The 24,548-nt window shown below is 40.5% G+C and overlaps 2 protein-coding genes across 5 annotated transcripts in view; one reads left to right on the top strand and one right to left on the bottom strand.

The window, feature by feature from the left end:
* The window catches only part of degs2 (delta(4)-desaturase, sphingolipid 2), a 66,656-nt gene that overhangs the window by 15,351 nt on the left and 26,757 nt on the right, over positions 1-24,548 (top strand). The gene's annotated exons all lie outside the window — the stretch shown is intronic.
* Positions 1-24,548, bottom strand: part of evla (Enah/Vasp-like a) — a 36,842-nt gene that overhangs the window by 10,573 nt on the left and 1,721 nt on the right. For 2 of the 4 annotated variants that reach the window (XM_072366011.1, XM_072366013.1), the window contains exons 1-4: positions 21,552-21,818; positions 4,968-5,136; positions 4,158-4,338; positions 39-96 (exon numbers count right to left, since the gene is read on the bottom strand). In XM_072366011.1, coding sequence (XP_072222112.1) covers positions 39-96; positions 4,158-4,338; positions 4,968-5,136; positions 21,552-21,574 — 431 coding nt within the window. In that variant the 5' untranslated portion in view covers positions 21,575-21,818. Of the gene's footprint in view, positions 1-38; positions 97-4,157; positions 4,339-4,967; positions 5,137-16,340; positions 16,609-21,551; positions 21,819-24,548 lie in introns of those variants that run through there. The other 2 variants (XM_072366014.1, XM_072366012.1) reach the window with 2 other exon arrangements.

Below are 24,548 nucleotides of genomic sequence, written 5' to 3'. Positions count from 1 at the left end.
GCGTTTATCTTTTCTTCCATTCGCTCTTAGATTCTTACCTCCTCTGTGCTTCGCTTTCTTCTGAGGAGGGCCCATTTTGGCGTTGAACTACTGGACCTGAAAGACAACAAAAAGGAAAAGAGGAAAACAAAATCAGCTACAACTCACAGAGAAAAAAATGTAGACCTGACATCTTTTTTTTATAACTTATTGTAAATCTAGCAGCCATATACATTTGTACCACAAAGAAAGCAACAAAGACAACTAACATGTGTAAAGAAAAGTCTTTAATCATGACATTGCTTTTTTAGAAAAACATTTACGGACAGGCACAGGACCTAAAAAAAGATAATTATCTCAGATAAACAGAGAGGCTGAAAAAACAAACAGCAGCTGGCATCATGTGAGGTATTGTGACTTTGCCCTGGAGGGCCTAAAACTGTTTATTGTGTAATTTGCTTAACATGTTGTCAGCCACAGGAATTTCAACTGGAATACACACAAATCATGGCAGTATCACAGAAAATGATCAAAATAAGTTCCCAGATTGAATTGAAACACGACGAATACATGCTGCATGTTAGCAGCTGGTGTTTGTTTGAATGTTTGAGCGATGAATGCGTCACATGATCAGCTCACTTTAGCACTTTGCTTGTTGACCAACTACAGAGAGCTCCCCTCCCACTTCCATCGCACACACACGCACGCACACACATACACACCCACACACACATACACACACACACACATACACACACACACATACACACACACACACACACACACACTATTCTAGAGCAGCTATTAACAGGGCGTATCAGGGACTGCACTTATCACATATCAGCAGAATACCAGTCATTAAACTCCAACGTCCACAGTGACATCAAGATCACCCACGGGGTGATATTTACGTTCGCTGTGTCTGGGGCATGAGGCGGAGCAGGCGGGGCGGTGGAGGGAGTAATCATAAGGGCAGAGCAGCTCAGTATAGATCACAGTGAGGGCACAAAAACTCTTATCTTGATTACAGCTTCGTATGATTTTTAGCTATCTTTAAATGGTTTTGCCTGTTTGGAACCAAGTTCAACGAGTGGTTTTCATCAGCACCTTCTGTATTTTGGTGTTTTTTGGACTTGATTTAACATTTAATTCTGTCAAATGGCATCTATTTTTAGAGGCCAGATCACCTGATTAGAGATATTTTTTGCATGTTTTTTCAGCACTGTGTTGTGTTCAGACTGTAATGCCCAAGAGCAAAACTTGGTTGTGTTTACCAAGTCCTCAATAATGCAGGTTAAAGTAATCAGACAATGACCAGTAAAGCCTTTTTAAATTCAGGTTTAAACTTAATTAAACTTTATTAAGCTGCACCTGACCTGATTGACTTTGTTGTGCTGTTATAACCAAATGCAAAGAGCACAGAGGCAATGCCTCGAAGACATTCTCCTCCTCGACACTCCCTTGAACTCTGCTTGTCAGCTTGTGGCAATTAACCGCTCTGCTAACAAAGTAATTATTCTGAAGACTTCTGAAGCAAAAATTCAGATAGCTGAAAATGTTTTCTTTACAACAGGAGAGGAGTCTGAAACAAGAACAAATTGTTTGTGGTGACAGAGTCTAATTTAGAAATCATCGCATCTGCATCGCTGATAACAAGATCTCTGATCCGAGTCATTCTGATTCCTACAAGAGGTTGATGGAGACATAAAGTTTGCATCAACTTAAAAAGTTTGTCCAGATGCAGTTAGAAATGAGGTAACTTGTCTCATATGTGTATATCGTTTATGGAAGACTTTAGGGATTCAGTCTTCAAATAACACATATATAAACAGAAATAACAGAAAAATGGTCACTTCACAGCCCCTCAACAGATATTAATGATACAGTTGTAAGTGCTACACTGCATGTGCATTTATACGTATGTGTCTGTTTCTACTATCGTGATGCATGACATACAGCTCTGGCTGTTGCCATGGTGAAAGAAGCCCAGGGGACGACAGGGCCTGATCAGACTTGTAAGGAGGCAGACGTGTGTTGTCTCGCTGTGGTCAAAGAAAAATCAGTTGTGCCTGCCTTTTGTACTCCGTCATTCTCTCCTTAAACAACCACAAGCATGTATGATTAAAAGATGATTGATGACAAACAGCAGTCGCAGCAGAAGGAACTGGAAAGGGACAGAGATGCACAGGTGGACACAAATCATTCTACCACCTTCACAGATAAATAACTGTTCTCTAATTGTAACTGTCATTCGTATTTCCCCAAAAGCCATCAGGCTGCCAGTTCAGGATGTGTCTTTCTCAGCAGGTGCAGCAGGAACTACATCAGCTCATAACAGACACTATTCAGGCTGCCTTTCCTATTTTCTGTCACGCACTGTCATGAGTCACAACTTTTATAATTGGCTCATCTTTTTTCCAAAGCACATTACAAGTGTTGATTGGGGTATGAAACCACCAGCTTCGGTGGAGGACTGCTCTTCCTCTTCAGCCTCAGCTACCCACGAGGTGTTAAATGTTCAAATCCTCACTATCACAGAGGCTCCTTAACTGCTATTATAAACTGTCAGACGTCTGGAAAATTACTCATTTAAGTAGATCTTTAAAGGTGCCACATCTGTAAAATACTGCTTCACAACTATATCTCCACCAATCACAAGCCGACTTCAGGAAATGTTGACTTTCTACTGTTGCAAGTGGTCCAAAGGGTGACGAGATAAATCAGGTTAAAGATTATCTGGCTGGGAAAAAAAATTGCATCACTGCTATGCAATGAGTCTAACTCCAGAGTCATATCTTAGTCCTTTGTGTGAAATATTGAATACACTCATGAGCTTCAGAAAGTTATGAGGTGGAAGAATGAGGTAACAAAAACTGGAAAAACAGAAGCAAAGAAGAAGTACCTCAAAACTGTACTAAATCATAGAAATTTCCACTGTTGTAAGAAACACAAAACATATTTCTCCACAGGGGAACAGTTTCTATAAAACAGTGAGGAAATGTCCCATGTTCAACTCTCCTCTATCTACTGAGCACCGCGTTGCCATGGAAAACATGCCGGACTGGTGGACAGATGTCTCTGCAGCATGGGACTTACTGAGGATGATGATGGCTGACGAAACCCGCCTGAGGATGCCAGGAGAAATCTCTGGTGTTAGCATGATGGCGAAACTACTTACAATCTGCACTGTGTGATACTACAGTGGGACTAATGCTACTTTAAGAAGAAATAGCATGAGGGACATGGAAGTGTAACGAGGCCCAAATGTAGCCAAAAAAAGAAGAGACATCCAGTGAGCATGAAAGGGTACGACAGTAAGGCTCCATGAGAGATATTTTAGCCACCAACAGGAGGGTCACAAGGATGAGATGGGATGACACCGCAGTTAAACACTCACAGACATTCTTCTTCTCTCTGTCACACACACACACACACACACATAGAGCATATAAGTAGCTTGTAACCAGAGACGCTCAGATGCTGTTTGGTAAACCAAGAGTAGGCGGGAGTTAAGCTCCAAATGCAGTTCAGCTGCATTTCTTCTTCTTTTTTTTGGCATGTTCTGAATGATTTCACTGGGTAGAAAAAAATACAAATCTGGTCATTTACCAACATGCAGATTTGCTGCTGTATAGAGTTGTTATATGTACATTGACAAGAAAAACACTAGAAAACCATGAAAAAGAAAATAAAGAAAAAAAAAAGAAAAACATCACAAAATAAAGCAAAATGTTGACGTAGCAACCAAACACTTGATATTCATATTATTTGGTTTAGTGTTAAGCGTTTGGTTGCAGTACATGGGATGAACCAGCAGGGTGTAGTAGAGCTTAGTTTAGCAGTTGCACTGCAGTGTTGCAGGATGTGGACATCAGCTGTACTGGACTAACTGTATGAATTGTATGTTAAGTTGTGTCTATGTTGTCTGTGCACATGCTTGCCACAGAGTGTGAAAGAAAATATTGATTCATGAGTGTTATGTCAAAGCAAAATCAAATCTATGTGATTACCCGAAATAGATCTCAATTGATCACAGATGGACATTTAATTAGAATTTTATTTGAAATTTATTTGTGAAAAAGCACCAGCACCAGCTGTCAGTTAAGCGAAAGCTTAAGTTGACGTATGAAACTGGTCAGCAGTCAGTTGCATCTGATCCATACATCGTAAATCCTTACCTCCACTGTCAGGTGAGCTGAGGACATTGAGAGCGAACAGCATGGCATTGGAGAAAGTGGTGGCCTCCTCCTTACTGGCAAAGTTCAACCCATAGACCTGTCGAGCATCACGCCACTGATGGAAGGTCGGGGTGGCCTGGTTGTACTTCAGTCCCTTCACTATGGAGTAGTTGATCACCACCTTTAATGGGAGAAAGACAATTGAAACTATACATCAGCAGGCTGGTCATTCAAATGGCAGATGTAACTTAATATGTAACTCCAATAGTTGTTACTTCGGGAGACAATGGAGAATGAAAAATCAGTGCATCACTTCTCAAAAGTATGACTTTAAAACTATGGTATGAAAGTTCTGAGCGAGGCTGAGGCACACAGGAAGTGGCTGTCATTTATACTGGAAGCAGAGTAACGAAAAAAACCCATAAATCAAAAATGCAGAACTGTGAAAACAGAAACGTAAGATTAGCATTTCTGTGTTAGTTTTTCATGTTCTGTATCTTCTTTCAACAATAAACAACAACTAGCTCAACATAAAGTGTAGTATATAGGGATGCGTTACAAATTCTGGGATTTTTTTAAACCTTATAACAATCAGAACCTGTCTGTTACAAATACAAGCATTTTACGTTGCTGTGTTAAATTGACCTGTGTTAAGGTTGCAAGTCATGGAGTTCTATGAGTCCGACTGCAAAGGTTGCCGTGCCTTTCAATCATTTACCAGCAAATATCAGGGAAAATAATCCCCAGACTTTATAAAGAATCCCAGAATTTTATTTTCACACAGATAGCTTGATTCCTTGCGCCTCTTACCTGTTGGTCCTGCAGTTTGACGCCCACCACTCTGAAGGTGTTGTTGGCAGTGTTGTGATATATGTTGATGCGGCTGAAGCCCTGCTGCCCAGGCTTGATGGGCACCCACTTCTTACTGGCGTCATCGTAGACCATCACAGAGGCCCGCGCCTGGCAGATACTCTGCTCGCTGGTCAAAGACACAAGGTAAACATTTCTGTTAAATTTGAAGATTAATAGCGACCTGATATCAGGATAATTTAGTTTGCTTTGCTGAAGAGCTGAGACATGACACAGAGGTTCCTTTGTACATATTCCTTTTCCCGAGACCAATGAAAATCTACGGTTATCTCAACAGAATGTACAAAGAGTTGGAGAGAGCTTACAGCTGTGAACATTCTTGGTAGAAACGATAAAATGTTGAAAATGTACATGACAAAAAAGAAGCAGAAGTTTCTCCTGTTAGATTATACGCATACACCCCAAACTAACGAGCGCCAGCTCTAAAAGAGAATACAAAGGAAGCTTTGATTAGAAGAAACTGAGATAATAAGGGAATTCAAATGCAATAAAAATAATTTCCATAAAACCTATTTAACAGTGCAATTAGGGTCACTGGAGAGCTCCCACCTCTGTGCTGCAACCACTGCAAGTTACCCCTTCAGAAATAACATGCTGCCTGTATAAGAATCTGTCAGCTTCCGAGCACCAGGCCGAGGGCGAGTTGCCGTTTTTAAAATCTGTAACAAGACCTCAACCTAAAACTGAAGCCTGGAAAATTCCCTTTTCTGTCTGGGTCTTCACTTCGGTGCAGAAACATTAAGACATGTACAGAGGCATCGGCACAGAGGGGTGTGTGTAGTGTGTGGGATAATGATACAGTGTGTTCAAAAACACAAGTGTTTCATCAGCAAGCATGTCGCCAGATAAAGACTCGCTTGGTAAAAAGCGAACAAATGCTACCACCGATGCATAACTAAACTCTTTATTAAGAGCGATTGGTCTGTGACTCAAAATTACTGGTTTCTAAACACATGAGAGAGAGTTTACAAAGGCTTAGCTGGTTATTTCACACCGGTACCATGTGACCCTAAGAGTGCTTCAGTTTGAAAACACATGAGAGCGTGTGAAGAAATGATGTGGACAGGGAGAGGTGATGTTAACTTAAACCTGTAAAGCTTCTCCAATTTACGCTTTCAACACCTCAGCTCTCTGGCATTTAGGCTTAAATTAGCAGTCTAAAAAACTAAAGATCAACTGAAGATCAGTGTTCATCTGTTCATTGACTGTAAAGAGCGCATTAATCTCTGCAATAGCTCACACACATTGATCAGCCAGATCATTAAAACCACCCACAGGTGAAATGAATAATACTGATCTTTTTGTAACAGTGGACAGATGGGATTTTACTTTGACCATTATCACTGTTGCATACCGTGCTCCTGGCATGGCAACCTCATTACAATGTGCCCCGCTGCATGGTAAAAGCCGCCAAGGAAGAGCTTGAGGAGGGCAACGGACAAAACAAGGTGTCCTAATTCCCCATCTCACAATCTGGCTGGGCATCTGCAAGATGTACCAGAACAAATGCAATCCATGTACGTCCCACAATGCAAGACACTTGACCCAAAAAGATCAACTGCCTTTGTCCTGGGGGCAGACAAAAACAGGCACCCCTGGAGTGTCCGTGTCCATGCTCTGACAGCACAAGGTGGACTTAAACTGCAACAGAGGCAGCGGGTTAAAAATACTTTTAACGAATGATCAAATAAATGAATAATCACAAAATTGACTAACCTCTGCACATTTATTTTCTTTACCAAATGTCAGAAAAATTCTCTCAAAATTAAGCTCAGAGTCGCTGGATACAATTAACACAAAACATTTATTTCTTGCAAGAAGGAGACAAGTCCGCACAACCTATCAGGAAGCTGGCTAAGAGTTGTATGAGTTCAAAAAATGTCACTTTTACTATCTGCTAGCCATACTTATGTTATGGGAAAACGAGTTCAGACAGTAGTGTTATGAGACATTGAGTTCAGACAGTCAAAAACAGTCTCATTAGCTGCACAATGTCATGAGAACTAAGAGATAGGAGGAAGTCTCCCCCCATCATAGGCTATAGCTTTTCTCATAGTATAACCAAATAATAAAATATTATTAAATAAATAAATAAAATAAGAATAAAAATGAGGAAATCCTCAAAAATGAGCAACTGGAAGCTCATCAATTCTACTTGTATAATAATCACATCAAATCATATGAAACATTGGCGAAGTATAATAATCCCTAAGAGAGACTTCTCAGCATCATAATGCTGCACAAAAAGACCTTTTACTCCTGAAAAGAGATGTGAATGAGATAACACAGTGAAACATTATGCCTCCTTTAAATGTAATTCAGTTATACTGTCCATAAAAATGGTAGAAAACTGTGGCGATATCTGACAAAGGACACGCAAAGATTTCTTTCACAGCATTTTTCAGACCCCAACCCCCTGACGACATTAGCAAAACTGAAATGCCAACATGAGACACCCTCATCTGACAACCTTTCCATCAGATGCGTCTCTCCACAGGAGGAAGACAGCGTGACACCTGATAGACCCCCCTGGACTGCACTAACACATGCTTCGGTCTCATCCGGCTCTCCTCTTACTTTCCTGCCATCATCTGCTCTCCACCTCCCTCGCGGTCATATGAACAGCCTCAAATACCTCTAATGAGAAAGCAGCACTTCTGTTAGCTTCACCCTAACCCTGCTCGTCATTCCATAAAAACTTTTGTTGGAAACATGTTTTGGAAATCATGCAGACCGATAATTATGTTGTACAATAACCAATAAGTAAGTGATTTCGACTGTTTTCAGAGCTACAAAATACATGAATATGCGGGTATTTTTCGACCAAGTTGTAAGTTTTGATCTAACAATCTTGTTCAAAAACATCCTGATGCAAAGAAGCTATTTAGCTCATGACAGCTAGATACAGATGATTATTTATGTGAAGATGTATTGAGACAGCCTCTGTATATAAACGGCCCAGCACGTCTTTATTGTCATTCCTAAGGGAGACAGCTTTCATTCTTGATTGACAGATAATGACGCAGAGTCATCCTCAGCCTCACGCAAACACTGTCGTTCTTTTCCAAATTAAACTGGATAGAAAATAAAATGATTTAAGTGTAAAACAATGACAAGTTTCATCACCAATCAGCCCTACAATTTAAATTCCAACCCCTGTAAGCTAAGGCGGCTTCTGTTGTGAATGCAAACCGCTGTGGTATAGCTAAATACATCATGTTTCCTGCCTCTTCAAATGAGTTTAACAGACTCTTTAATCACGTAGAAAACACTTCTCTCCACTTCAGTGACCTGACAGACCAACAGAGTCTTACTGGGAGAAGACAGGGAGGGAAGGAGGGAGGTGGCTGCAGCTCTCCTTACAAAAACAGGCCCTATTTCTGGAGCAGTTTGGGCCCGAGGGCTGGACGCCCTCGAGCTTGATGATGGTTTCAGTCCTCTTGAAAAAGTCAGAAATAAAGAGTGAAAAAAAAGAGGAATTAAAGGATTTCGAGGCCACCAGAGCAGATCAGCTAAAGACAAATCCATCTCACAACTTTTGACAGCGTGCAAAATGATTCTAGGTGTGATCTTGTGCAGCTGGAGTTAGATTGGATCGGCTTGAAGCAAGGATGTGAGGCGGGGATTCTGCTCTGATCACTGGTTCGGGTTAGAAAAGGTAGAGTCAAACTGTGGAGCAATTCTAGTCTTGCACCTGAGATGCGAGGGTGTTGGACAAAAGTAAAGTGGAGAGAAGGCGCAAAAAGGGACATGACAGATGCTTAATAAATAAAGTTACATGAAGGACTTTCAGTCAGGAAAAGGATGAATGAAATGAGATAAAATACACGGCTGAGACACAGAAGGGTTGTGTTTTTGATGAAGGGAGGTCAGGACTATAGAAAACATGAAAGTATTTATACTAAAGTAATAATTTCGGCAACTTTTTTTAGTTATTTCTGTTATTCAGTTATTATGTCTGGTAATCTAATTATTAGTTATATTAGTAACTATATTTTGTTTTGTCAGCCTGCTGCAGTAAATCTGGACTCATTGTGACTCTTTGTATCTTCTTGAATTTTTTTCTAATGAACTAAAAAACATTTTCCTTTTGTGGTTTGGGCGCTGCACTGGTGGAATGATTCCTGATGGCAATTCTGGCACCAACAACTGTTATGATGCATAACCACGGCAATAGGAAGCATTTTTGTATGTTGGAGCAGCTGATTGAGCTTTCCAAACCCCAAGTAATACCTGGAATACCACCACAAATCCAAATGAGTTGAAGAGGAGGATGCAGAACAGCATCCATCTCTGCATCCCGGATGTTTAACTCTTGGATGTAAGGTTCTTTATGCGTTGCCTTCTCAGAGAGTTCACCTGTGTCACACCTGCTAACGCTGTGTGTGACATCATCAGCTAAGTTTGTGGACATTTCTGAAGATTTTAACACCAATACTAATACACAACACTGAATGAGCTTTAATACTTACAGAAACACTCTCTTTTACCACAATAGACTATTAACAGTTAATTTAGTTAGTTTAAAAACTGTTAGAAAAAATAAGACTATCAACAGATTGTTGAGAAACACATAGTTGTGTAAAGTCTGCATAAAGCCTCATGCCCACCCACTGTAACAGACATATGATTTATGTCACATGGACCAAACCGGATGCTTTGTCTGCACTTGCAGACATGCAATCTATAACACCTCTGTGAGGCAGGATAAGGAATTACAACAAAGAGAGCTGATTGGCTGGTGCCTGCGATGCTGCTCGTCAAGTTGAGCTACTCTCTACTTTCCACTGCAAGCTATGGAGGCAAAGCAAAGCAAAGCAAAGCAAAGAAAAGCAAAGCAATGAACCCGGAATTAAATATGGCAACATGAGGCATCCACTGTCAGCTTCCGGTGGTATCCCAGTATTGGAGCGTATGAGCTGCATGATAAGAGAAAATTAAGAAATACTGCGATAACTTCTTTGTTTGTACAGCAGTATATTATCCTGTCTCTCCGATTATCCTATTCTCTGTGATTCTGTTATGTCAACTTTCTGTAAAAATGACTTAAAACCAGAAATGTTTTACGATAAAGTTTCGTAAAGCAGAAAGGAGCTTCAGAACGAGTTAATATTTCTCTGTGGGTTCGTCACAACAAATAATCCCTTTCACATCCATGTTAAGTACTATATGTAGGCCATCATTTGTTAATTGAATATAAATACATTTCTATTCGTGCTGTGTGTGTGTGAGCATTCATATTTCTTCCAAGGAAAATTGCTATGTCTTCTGAGCATTTCAGCTTGTTTTTCGGAGGAATAAAAGTGATTTCTCAGTGATGAATATTCACATAAAAGTCAGCCTGGGATGAGTGAGAAGGAGAAAGACGAGAAGTACAGAGAGAAGAACAAAGACAATAGAGAGAAAAACAAGAACGGAGAGGATATGAAGGCTTCTGCTGCTCTGAGTGCTTCCTCATGTCAAATAAGCCTCATAGGCGGGTGCTGAAAAGGAGGCCACGTTTCCAAGCTTTTGAATTAAGTAAAGCACTTCCCTGCACACATGGTTAGACATATGTGCTCCCCTCACCCCACCCTCCTACACACACAAATCCTTTACATACACAATTTGTGTGTTAAGGCTGTGCGCTTCCCCCTCTCTGAACAGATCAGTCCATTAGCAAAAATCTCAGTGCTGGAGGAAATAATGACTGAACTTGATCCAGTCCAGAAAATATTGAGTGTGCACACGATGGATTGAATGGAAGTTTTGTGTTTCTGTGAAGCTCAGCAGCTTCATGATTAGTTAACTGGATGTACTGTATTTAGGCTGGAAAAAGTATACCCTCAGGAGGAAGGGAGTGGATGCATGAGGCGTGCTCTCTGGGTATCATCACCCGAGGGCAGAGCTTCTGTTATCATGGCAATTAGCTTTTGTTGTTGGGGTATATGTTCATTCTGCTTGTTCACAGTGGAAGGTACCCGAACGAATAGTGAGCCATTCAGCACAGCTCTGCAAGGCCTGCTCAATACTGCTGTTCAGATTTGTTTGGGCCTTTATCGCTGGGATAAAACTAAATGTCAAACATGCAAAGGTTACCAAAGCATTAAAGAAGCAGGCAGTCAGCAAAGATAGATTCAAGATGAAGAGCAGATACAAAAGCAGAATAGAACTTCTCATGCACAACAAAGGTGTGACAGGTATGAAAGTACTTTGGGATTTTTTTAGAATGGTCCAGTTAACTTGGCTTAGCTCAGCTACTGGCCAACAGGTCCACCTATGCAGCACTGATGACAGACAGTGAGAGAAACAAGAGATCAGAAACCAGCTCACACATACTGTATAATGAGAAATGCCTGTTTAGGTTACATGAAAGCATGTTCTTCCACAGCTGATGTTGCCTAAACGTTGGAGCTTTTTGAGTGTTGCTGTCAAAATAAAGGGAGACATCAGTGCATCACAGCATCAAGTCGCTCCATTAGTCACCATATAAGACGAAAACCAAAAGACTCCATCTATTTCATTTACAGTTTTCTCTCTTATCAAGGCCACGCAAATAAAACACCTTTTTTGTGTATTATTTTTATTAAAGCAAAAGAATAACAGTGGCTAGCAAAGAGCAGTTCAGCATAATCGGATAATATGTCAGACTCCTCTCCAGTCCCCACACTGGTTACTGAAAAGCCTTCAACATTCAGACAGAGTAACACATTAAGCGTGTTTAATCAAATTGATCAGCAGCAGAATATAGAAATTAATCATTACATAAATGAAAACATAACTATTAATTAATTATTGTCTTTGTTAACTCATTTAGTTTAGTTCTTCATTCATCGCTCTCTTCAGCAAAAATCACTTCAACACAAGCTTTCACATTGAAGCCGATCTGTCCGGCTGTCAGCTTCCTCATTTATCTTTCACTGTACAAGTTAGATTAAGAAACAAGCTGACGCTCTGATGTGCTGAATAGCATCGTATGTCTTAATTCAGTACAACAAGTTCTCATTTTTCATCAAATAATCTGAAAAACTCCAGGAGAAATTTTACTTCATGCACACAACATGATGCTCTACAGCTTCCATATTCTTTGTTCATAGTTTTCTCTGCTCTCTCGGGATATGGCCCATCATCCTAAAACAAGGCCAATGCAAGAAATCAAGCTTAGTGAGAAAATGGAAAGTTTTGGTTTGGCTTTGATTTGGTTGAGAAGGAAAACACAGAAATCTGAGCTACAGCCAAATATTTCTCCTCCAAGTATAAGCACTCAGAAGCATCGCCTCACCGTCACCTTACAGAAGAATCAGGGAGAACAAGAAGGTATGTGTCACATAACCACTCTCAGACTCTTAGTCAACACCTCCTCTGTGCTGCAATCCATCATTTCACAGTAAATACCATTTAATCATTTTCTCAACTGTCACATAACTTGGACACGCAGCAGGAACCCACCACAGTTACATCTTAATCAATTTAACTTCATGCTAATTAACTAGTTTGAAAGAGGTCATAACCTCCTGCACAATGAAAGCCATCTGAAAGAGACACAAGCATCCAGAGAGGCTTCCTGTGAAGCAGGAGGAGTAATTACACTGTTTTATGCATCCCTGGTTGCTGCTGAAGCTAATAGAGACATCAAATCAGTGTCAGGGAGGATTTAAATACCGAAGATGTCTTGTAAATAAACAGTGGGATCAGGTTTTCATCACAGCAGAACAATATGGGTCACATCCAACATCTGGATGTCTATGCTGGACTACGAAGACCAACACTTGTAAAATAAGGTAATACTGGTAAAATAAGCACGCGGCAATGGCCAGAAAACCTCCGACTCGAAATACCGCCACACTCAGAGTGAAAAGTTTTAATAGTTTTAACACGCTCTAATTTCATTTTTCAATTAGTCTTTAACCTGGACAGGAGGAGAAAAATAACTGGACCTGATAAGCGTGCAAAGTGTGGTCCACCCTATGCTGTGATATGCACAGCAAAAGAAATACATGATTATGCACCCACACACTATACATCATGGTACCCTTACTGTACAAACACCTAAAATAGCAATAATGGGTATTTTTAGTGAAGGGCCACAGACACAGGAACACACAAACTCACTCACGCTCAGATTGGTTGTAACATATGGATGCAGTTAGCTGTCTGTAATTATCATGTTCACCATGAGGATTGCAGCTTCCAGGGTTTTGCTTTAAGGGGAAAAGTTGCCACTTTGCATATCATGGGTGTATACATCTATTTACAGAACAGGGTTTGGGTGTGGGGGTCCAGCTCACACAAGGAGGAGGCTTGTCTGACTGGCTGGATTAGAGACAGAGCCCAGAGGGCAGATCATTACCTCACTGCAGTCTTAAATCTAATTTAACCAGGACTTAACTCCCGTACAAGACCTCTAATCTGCTGCACGGGGGAAAGTACTGTTCACAGGCCCAGGCAGAGAAAAAGGCCCCAAGAACTAAAAACGGCCCAAGCCAACTTTATTACTGGGAAGCAGTGTGAAGCCAGGTCATTTACAAGTGAGCAGATGACATTCTGTTAGCTAGTTAAAAAAGAGCAGCGAGATGTAGAATAGATGCCAGACTGCATGGGTTTGTAGTGATGCTGCTGCATGTACAGAAATGTAATACAGCAACTAAACTGCACAGAGCACAGCTGTTAAAAATAAAGAGTCGCACACACTCATAAACGTTATTAATACATGTCTGTTATCGTCAATACTCTGCAATACACACGCGTACTCGTAAACTTTTTTTTCCAAGACTACATTATTTTTCTGCCACACAGTTTAAAGCTGAGTTGCTTTAGCTTAGCATCGCTAAGAGGAGACACTGCTTTAAAATGAAGTTCTGTCCCTATTTTTTCAAGCTTTTAGAGTGTAAATAATTGATAAGGATAAAAATGTTTGGTATTTGCTCAATCTTCAGTGAAAACTTTATAAAGGCAGACTGTGCAATTGCTCCAAAGTAATCCGTGGAGCAATTGTCCGTATCAAAGCACATTTTTTCCATGCAGAGTGATATCAGATCAACAAAAAACTTTCAGTTACCACAGCTACCCATAACTTTGATGAATCCCAGTTTTCTACAGTTAGTGAGAGATTTATCAAGTGTGCTGCGTCATTTTGCTGGCACGTTGAATATGAAAACACAAAAGTTTTGCTTTCAGTAGTCAAGTCAAGTTTATTCATAAAGCATATGAAAAACAACTGACCTTATGTCCTATGTCCTGTTGGGATTTATCATATTATCTGGAGTGTAACACTTCACTCTCCTTCTTTGCCTCTGTGTAATTCTTATGCAAATTTTCACTTTTGTCTTTCTAAAACAACTAAAACTAAAAAAGATTTCAGACTTTATTACATGTCACATGGTAAGAGTCTGACGGAGGTCGCCTCCTCAGGACTCAAATCCAAAATGTGGTCAGACACTTACGCTAATGACCTGGGCCTGTTAGTGGTAAAAACAAAATGGCTGCAGCCTGCACTATGGCTTGACATCCTAAGGGGACGGTTTTATCTCACCCACTGGGATTAGACGCTTTTTTCAAAAGTAGAATTTGGTAGAGTTAAATGTTTGACATTCTACTCCTAAAACAAGCACTTTCAGGAAGATGTGGTCCACTGCCCCTTGAAATATCTTGCTTTGTAGTTGCTGGTGTCTCACTCAATAATGGGCTGATTCGTGTGTAATCTCAAAAGCGTGAATGTGGGGTCAGGTTTCAAAAATATTAGAATTTTCCTGTAGAGAAAGAGAAGTTAGAAGTAAGAGAAGTTTCAATATAGAGAAAATAACCCAGATAACAAGCCCGACTGCAGCTGTCTAACTCTGTCTAAAGGTGGATAAATATTGTGGACACTTGAAGATACACACAACCAGATTTTTCCCTTCAAAGTCATGTGTGAACATAAGACTTTCTGTGTAGGAGAAAGTTCCTTTTGATTATCTCTGTAAGATGCCAAATATGACTTTGCATGAATAATTTAAAAGACCTATGAACTCCCCCTACTAATCCATTCATATTCTACTTTCAACTAAGATCATCATATAAGCCACACAGAAGATTCAGATAATCCATAGGCTACATTAACACCAAAGCCTAAAAATCCCTGATCCTGCATGTTGTCCAGAGGAAACCCACTTAAATACACAACAGTACGCTTATCTAACCCTTTCCCCCACGTCATAGTCTATACAAGTACTGAAATACTACACAATCAACCACGATTAAGCCCCAAATGACAAAGAGAGATATAGCAGAGTACTGTGGTTATATTGGCTTTAATGTAAAACAACACTGTGGTGTTCTTAGCTAAATGTTCCACTAGTTGTGTTAAAAAAAAGTCTCATGTCATGATGAAGCTGTCTGAAGTGCAGCTATTTTAACTCACATAAAGATATGAAAATGTCCCTTACATTCTGTGTTTTCTTCTAGTAGTATTCTTTGTGCATAATGTGCATGTGGAACAATTTGTGCTATTAATGTAAATGTAAACAGGCAAGTCTTTGCATTCCACACTGTGAATCAGGTCAGTTTTGAGCAGCAGATACACGTTTAAAATCTCATTGTCTCATAGTTATTTTCAAATTGACACTGCCATCTATCCCTTATTCATCTCCCTTATGATAACAGCATCTTTGCTCCAACAGTTTTCATTTGGGACAACAGCAGCAACCTCTGTCTCTCTGTCTCTTACCTCTCATCTTCAGGACTGAAGATGAGAGGTAAGAGAAGGGCACTGGCCTGAAAGGCTGCCGTTTTAGCCAGAAGCCACACTGTGTTTAAAACATGTGTGAATTAAACATGTATGGAGGCCTTTCAAAGCCCAGCTATTCAGATATGCTCTATGTGAAGTGAGTGTCGAGAATACAGAATGCGCTGGGTGTAAAGTTGGCTGCTGCATCTCTATGTCAGCAAGTCTGGTTTTGATTTAAAAGTTTAAATCAGGCAAGAAAAAGAAGCATCAAAAAGATCTGTCAAAACTTCTGCCATCTCAGTTTTACTTTTATAGAAAACGTAAAAGCAAAACTGCTCAGGCACATACTAACAAATCATAAATAGCCATGGTTCTGTTCCTATAGAGCAGGTTGTTGAGGGCCAGATTAAGATTACAGATTAGTATTTTTGCTCTGATTAAAATACAGCCAGGAAAGATATGTTCATCTGTGTTGCTGTAATAATACAATGCTTTCTTAGCACACAATAATCAGACCTTGCTGACAAAAAAATATGACATTAGGTCTTGATATTTAACTTATCTCAGCTCTACACTGGAATTTATCAATCAAACGCTAACACACAGTCAAATGAAGAGTGAGTACGAACCTGGCAGCGATGTGGCTGTAAAACAATCCTGAGTCGCTCACACTCTGAGGAATGCAGTAACGCAGCACTTGGAGCCGGTGTATGTCCATTTTGGCTCATAGGAAAACAACAGTGGAAATCTATGACACAAACTCCTTCCTGTGTTATCGCCTTAAAATTATGACCTATTAGGAACAAATAATCCTCCTGCTGAAAATGCACAATATGAATAACAAACATTCGTTTAGAAATGGAATGAGATCAAAATCATCCCGCAGTTCTGGGTTTTTGCACTGCTGCATCCACCATGAGACCAATGATCCATCCGTCCAACAACAAAGAGATGACTGACAGACGGGCAGAGATGAAGTCATTGACCAGCCGGTTGTCTGACACAGATGAGTGTGTGTGTGTGTTTCACTGAACCTCTGTGCTATTGTCATACTGTTAACCCAAGGGAGATTACCTCATATCCCTCCATACTACCCCCTCCCTAATCCACAAACGATACATTTTCTGAGTGTGTTGGGGATGCAGTAGAGGTTCCTGTTGTTATCTCGTCTGCTCCTCCTCTTGACCAGCCTGCTGTTGCCATAGTCACTCAGTATCAAGCGGAGTCTAAATGAACCACTAGCGGTCCACATGTGGTAAATTACTATTGATTGGGATGCCCTCTACCTCAGAGGATGGACGTAATGGGTGAGTATACAGTAACATAACACACATTAGCAGGCCAAAGGATGTGTGCTAAATGTCCATTAACATCCACAGAGTGACTGACTCTGAATTTTACAAACTGAGAAAAGAGCAATGTAGAGGAGGAGCAATTTGGAAGTCATCACCCTAACCCATCATTCACTACGAAAAAAGCAGCCGGGCCAGTATATCGCTGACCTTGATATAACTCTCAGGAAAACTTGTAACATTCCTCATGTATCATCTGATTTTATGTGTCACCATCAGTTCCAGATTTCAACTACTTCATCACTGAAAGCTGATGACATGCTGTGCTTTCCAATGAGTGCTAAATAATGAAAACATTAGCATGCTAACATCCTTGATGGTATTCCTGGAAGAAAATCTACCGACTAATGCTTTCTCGGATTTATTTGAGTAAACGTTGGCCATTCTAAGTTTCGATTAACGATGGATTCGTATAATGTCAACGTTTCTCAGCAAACACTACAACAGTGTATACAAGCATGGTTCTGCATAAAATACACCCTTTCAAATCTGTTTACATTCATTACAAAGAATTGTGATGCCAAAATAATTTAGCTCATTTATGACCAACTAGATACTGTACATGGCAGCGTTTTATTTTTAAGGATTTGTATTTCACCTGGATTGTATATCTACAGATTTGACACGGATGTTAACCCGGAATTAAGGATGCAAATATGAATAGAAAACAACACCCACACTGTTTACATCGACTCTTTCATGGTTCGGAGAATCAGATCTCCCCCAAAAACTGTCACCTGTGACTGATTTTGATTTTCAATGCAAACAAGCAAAAATTACACATGGAAATTGCCTTTTTTCTTCTTCTTTCAACCAGTTTATTTGGTACTCCTGACAAAATTTCTCTGATTCACTTCTTTGTTATTGCCAGCCACACTCCTTCCCTTTTATTTTCACTTCACTCTGCATTACGCTCCATCCCTGCTGCTTTCTCCTTCTGGTGGAGCAAGGAGGATGGGCTAAGACTGAATGTTGAGTTTACAAATATCAGCCTACAATTGTTGAAATCTCCTATATACATATTTGTGGTGAATACAATAAAAATGACTTGCTATAGAAAAGGTTACAATTTTTATTTTGAACTTAACCATGTATTTGGCTTGGTATTTTGCTTGAAGCTGTGGCTGAGTACAGCCTCAGCACCGCTGCACAGTTTGTTTTGGTAATTTAGACATATTGCTATCTTAATCATTTGAGAATGTAATTTAAGGGATGTTATAATGGTTCAATGTCACCCAGCCACTATGTTCGGTATTTGAGTCCAGCTGGGGGCATGTTGCATGTCATGCTTATATCTCTGTCTTCTTTTTAGACCATCACTGACAACTGTCCAATAAAAGGGTCAAAAATCAAGTTGTCCTGCAGGCTTCATGTCTCTCTACAGCTCTCTCTGGTGTACAAACACACACTACTCAAAATTTAAAGCACTCCAGAGCTAGGATAATAAATATTGCCCTATGAAGTTTTTAACCTCTGTGCCTCCGTGGCTTCCGCTTCAACAGGCCACAGCTGACCAACCACGAGTTAATAACCTCGATGACACCAGCCACATTGACTGAGGTCGTGACAGGACACTGTTCATCAGCCTTTTGTGATTAGTTAAATAAGGGCCACAAATAACAGGGATTGGTTGAATAGGGGCATCAGCCAGCCGATAGTATTTTTCTTTCTTTCTGTTTTTTGAGGGTGACCTGGTACGGCTCACAGAAATACCAGTGCCAACAAGTATTACTGTTGGCTTGTCTGTTGCTCAGAGTGCTCAGCTGGACTGCAGGACATCTCGGTGCCAGGTCAGGCAAATGTTAACAAGCTCGATCTGTGACAGACGAGGCTCTGGTTGTGCCCCGAGGAGGCAACTCGGCCGGCTCACTAACATTTATGAAAGGATCACAGGGGAAGGTACTCAAGGCCCGGTCATCCACAGTCAGAATCAAAAATAATCCGCAACACTTTCTCCAAGTCAAATGTTGCTAAGACATATTGTTAAGAAATATATAGAAAAGTTTAGGATCTGAGAACATGATCGTGCAAACCATATAAATCATATATTCAATAGAAAATTTAATGATTGTTTCTTACGCTCAGTTTGGACATGATGCCAGCAGTATGTGTAAAAAAACAGGGGCAACAAAAGACTGGTTGAGCTGTATAATATTTGAAAAAGTAAAAAAAAAGGGTACTTATGCCGACTAATGTTACTGAATGTAAAACTGCAAATATGAAAAACAAGAACTATTCAGGCTCTCCAGTGGAACTGCCTAATACATGGTAAGACATGGTTTTGTAGTGAGAACCACTGCACGGGCTCTGGAACACCTCTGAAATCTACGGTCAGTGACCACTTATCACAACAGCATGGCTCTGGAGCGAAAGCACCAGGGTCATAAAGTGGACCGCCTGCAGTTCAGACATGTCATTTGGTGTGTTATGCAATATGAAATATGACAAAGAAAGTCCCAAACTGCTGAAAGCTGAAATCTGATATCCAGCAAGATTGAGAAAACATCTTGTTTTTGTTGCTTTTTACAACTTCAGCAGTTGATCTCTTTTGTTCCCGAACACTTTGGTAGAAGAAGGCACAATGCAACCCAGTGGTAAACGTGCTGCTGCCTGAGCTTATGTGAGAAATGCTGCTGGTATCAAATGCAAAATGAGTATCCATTTTGAAAAAAACAACATTTCTCGAGTTCATTATTAGATTTGTTGTCTTTGTACTAGATTTAATTGAAGATAGTATTTCTATCATTTTAACTGCATTCTGCTAAATTAAAATTTGCTCAGCATCTGGATTCCTCTGGAATGAACTTGGCTTCTCAAGCAGTTTCAGAAAAATGTTCTCACAACTTGAGCTTGACACACCAATCTTACACAGAGCTAATAAGATTCTCCTTAGTTTTTACGGTTCTACTTTTATCCATCTTCTTACATCTAATTATCTATTTATTTATTTTTTGCTGGTTTCTTTTTTCCACCTATTGGGATGGTGGATTCCTTCAAAGTATTTGTGCCTGTACATCAAAGATGTGCCAAATAATAAAATGTGACTGAAAAAGAAAACCAAAAAATGAGAAAAACGTGAGAATCTTTTTTTTTTTTTTTACTACTATCACAATCTTAGAATTTCTAATCTTAAACCAAAGCAATTAATAACCCAAAAGGATTTTTTGATCAAAGATTGATCAGGTATGAGCCTCCGTATGAGGGCATAATCTGCTGATACTGTATCTATATCATGCAACAGTAAACAGAGTGAAATTAGCACATGGAGCCCCCAAAAGGACTTCACTTATTTATTGCTTGGCTCTTTAGTTGCCAGTTGGGCCTCTGGCTAACTGACATGGATACATTCAGAGCAATATGGATAGCAACCCCCCACTTCATGGCTACCCTTCCCCCACCTCCTCCTCCTCAGCCTACCTTCTTCAGTGCTGTCCTGTTCTCATGGTGTCACTAATCCTGATCCTTAAAGGGAACTGTCGCTTCCGTTTGGAGGAAAATACAGACCTTATAATTTCTTTTCTTTTTTTTTTGCCGATGTTATTAATGCAAACGTGCACAGGTCCATCAGCTGAAATGCCAGGAGAAGGCTTTATTTTTGTCATTTGAAATATTGCAATCTGAATGAGCAGATCGTAGATAGTGACAATGCTCTATGAGATGCAGAGAGGTTTTTCATGGAAGGTACTGTATTTCGCAGTATATTACTAGAGTTCAAGTGGTGAAGCCTAAACCGTTGATGTGATCCCTTCCACCTCTCGCTGCTCCACAGCTGTATTTGAGCTCAAACAAATCACCATGGCCCGCTGTAATCTGCCAGGGCCATATTATGCCCAGACCTCTATCTGTATATCATCTGGCTTTCGATAACCCCACTCATTTAGACGTTCAGAGATTAGGGCTCTATCCCTTTTTTCCTGTCCGTCTGTCTAACACATACGTGATGCAACGAGTCAGATCAGCACTGTGAACGAGCAAGAGCAGCTGAGCAGAAGCACTAACAGACAGCAAGAAACTCGCTGCTTCTTCCCAGGAATAGACTGAAATGAACCAATCAAAATCAAACCTCTCTGCTAACAGCTGCCCACAAAAGAAAACACACGCAGAGGGCTGGAAAGAAGGAGACAGATGAGAGAAAGTCAGCAAACCCAAGAGGAGATTTTTCTCTCCCATTTTCCTGGCTGTCTCTCAAACCCCAGCCAGCTGAACATAACGCTTGAAAACCAAAGACAGCAAAACAAAAGCAGAGAGAATTTTTTTTCTTGCAGACAAACAATCGCACAAGCTCTTCTCCAAGAAGCAAACAGATTATGTGATCTGAAAGCTGAGCCAGGCTTTAAACAGAAACACTTGAGAGCGAGGAAGCAACATCATTACAACAAACTCCAAAACCAAGCTCAGCTTAGCTAAGGTAACTCTGAAAGCAAAGAAGAAAAAGAAAAGAAAAAGAGACACAGAGAGATCCAGTGATGAACAGTCATGTGGCCTTACCCGAAATCGTCCAGGGAATACATGTTGCTGGAGGAGGCAGCACGGGACAGCACAGTCAAGCACAGGATGAGAGGAGGTATGAAGGGGAGATTATGGAGAAGAGGGGTAAATGTCAGCCTGAGAGGACAGAACTATACATGCTGTCCAATGCTGCTGCAGCACACTCACTCTTTCCCCCCCTCTTCACATCCTCCAAAAAAGTTTTTAAAAGATCCACTACGCCAGCAAAGCGTGAGACACAGAGAGTAGGAGGGAAAGAGCAAGCGAGGGAGATGAGGAGTGTTGCAACAAAGTAAGGGAATGCAAGAGAGGGAGAGCGGGAGGGAACATGTGACCGCTGCAGACCAGTCACCTCTCTCTGCTTCGAGGATTGGACTGCTGTCTTTAAATCTCCAAGGAATCATTTCCACAGGACGAAATTACATGTTAGCTCTTACAGAAAACAGGAGTGCTTTCACACTTGCCTTTCTATTGCATGGCGTGCCCAGAAAATGACTTTAAATAGATTTTTGTACAAGGTTTGAAAAGCTCCATGTCAGCCATAATTATCCATGCTCAACCGAATACAGGGGAAGAAATGACAGCAGCACACCAAATGATTTAGTCTGCTCAGCTCTCATAGAGGACATATTATTCCAACTCCCTGCAGGAACATATGTCAGAATTATTTTTACAATTCTTGCAACAAATGCTTCACTGATCTTGTGCAGTCTGCGTGGCTTGATGAGATTGTCTTCTTCAAGTAGGGGTCCATCTGGCTGAAGCAAATGTAGACTATTAAGCTTCTTTGCTACAGGAAGCCGAGGTGTGAGACAAACAAAGAGCAATCTAAAAGATTAGAAGGCTTTGTGTGGTTAAAAAAAAAAAAAAGGCAAGAAGCAGGCTGAAAGCAGCTGATAAGGTCAGAAGAATACTAGATAGATTAAATGACTCCTCGGTTTATTGGTTAAATAGTTAGCAGCTCAGAGAATTTACGATATATCACTGAATATTTGTGAATATCTGCAAGTGAACCAATTTGTATGGTTTGAATATTTAGTTTACCTCGTTCAGGTGTCCATGGCATTTCTCAGAAGCAAAATCTGCCATCAGGGATTTGGCCAAAGATTTTCTGCCTTGTTTCTGCAGAGCACCCCCCATAGTTCCAGAAAGGCGAGGTTTGCTCCTGGTGGGTGGAGATGTGGGCCGGACGAGAGTAGCATTATTCAAAGTTCCTCATCACAGAAAGAGGAAAGAAAAGTGTTGCCACACCCGAGGCATTTTAGATTCGTGAGAGATTTCGTCATCACAGCAAAACCTTGAAATGTACGGTTTTGAAGAAGACGGATGGGTTTTAAGGCAAGTGGTAACTGCAAATTAGTGACTGGAGTGGGACTTTAAGTAACATTCCCCCCAAGGTTGATGAAAAATAACAGCAACAAGAAAGGGGACAGTAAAAAAAAAAGACACAATTACTGCCACATCTCTGGAATATTTGGCTGCCTCTAAACGTTTCTTCCACCTAAAAGCTTCTTTCATTCGTCAGTTGGTTGTTCCTGCTGTTCTTCAACTGCAGTGTGTTCAAGCTCTGTCCAGTTCGCAGGAGGACTAAAGAAGGACTCCTCTCTTCTTTACGGGCTTCACTGCCTGTAAACAAACTGAGGATCCCTGAGGATATGTGGATCCCCAAAAAACTCCCGTTTTTTTTCTCTGTGTATTGAACAGAAAGACTGTGGCAAACATTAGTTTTTGGGCCTTTCTTTTATTAGTGGTGTCCACCTTGCATTTGTCCAGGGAGCCCCCTTCCAGGTATGACAATGGATGAAAACACAGCTTCACATTGTTTCAGGTCAGCCTGAAGCTCTTTAGAGGTCCTATGTGGAGATTTTGTTGAGTTTCTTCTTTTAAAAGATAGCGTCCAGCATACTTTGTGAAGCTATATGTTCTAATTCACTACATGAAAGGCTTTCCTGTTGTTGCTGTTTGAGCTCAAGTCCATTTGGGCAATGCGTGTCCACGACCAAGGTGCGTAAATGTGGACGGGGGAGGTAAAAGTAGTGAGTTGACTCATGCAGCATATGTTTTAAGCAGGGCTACACGTGTCGCAGGCAAAAGTGAAAAATGGGGGGGTAGTCACTTACTTGGCTGTAAATACCTCTCCCAATGTGTGGTGGGGGTCACCTGACACCTATATCATGACCTCTATCAAGTCAAAAGACATCATGCAGATTCCTCATCAAGCCTTATAATTATATAAGATGTTTGATAGAAAATGAGCCGATTCATTTACACTTTTAATGGCTTATATTATTGGCAGATACTGCAGTCCTTTTAACATTTAACATTTAAAACATTGATCTTTTTTGTCAACTTAATTCTAGTCTCTACTTAATATGTTGTCAACATTAAGTATTTAAAAAGTAGACTTTTGGTCCTGGATTCCAGGAAATTCAAGATAATTCACTGGCACTCGTAGAGTAGTTAAAAAGCAATTTTCTTTTCTACTGAAGCCTTCTCTGTGGATTTCTAAATAATACACCACTGTCAGTGGAAAGCTGGAGAATGAAGCTGCTCTCCGATCAGTTCGGAGGGCATCAGCAGCAGCAGCTGCCTGCAGTACGACACATAACTCAGCATTTTACCTTCCAGTGGCTGCACTCGCTCGTTCTACCTTCCCCACAATGAGTCACCGCAACATGCGCTCCAGAAATCATCCCACATAAACGGCACAGGAGAGATGCCTCACTGTTTTCCCGCCTCCACTGTTTCCCTCGCATGCTTTCTGTCTCTTTTTCACAAACACACACACACATATATCCAGCAGCAACCATCAACTATCAACCAACCAAAGATCTGACAACAGAGAAAAAACATTGCATAACAGACCCACAACTCTTATGTGTACGTGCATGGATGCGGTTACGGCACATTCAGGAAAAACATCAACAAAATTGATTACATTGAACCCAACTCTTTTTTTTACTCTGCAAAAGAATATCCAGGTCACCTTGTTGTGCT

The sequence above is a fragment of the Leuresthes tenuis genome, unplaced genomic scaffold (assembly GCF_036924035.1).
Source record: "Leuresthes tenuis unplaced genomic scaffold, fLeuTen1.0.hap1 SCAF_15, whole genome shotgun sequence".
NCBI lineage: Eukaryota > Metazoa > Chordata > Actinopteri > Atheriniformes > Atherinopsidae > Leuresthes > Leuresthes tenuis.
This window is presented reverse-complemented; position numbering and strand designations above follow the sequence as displayed.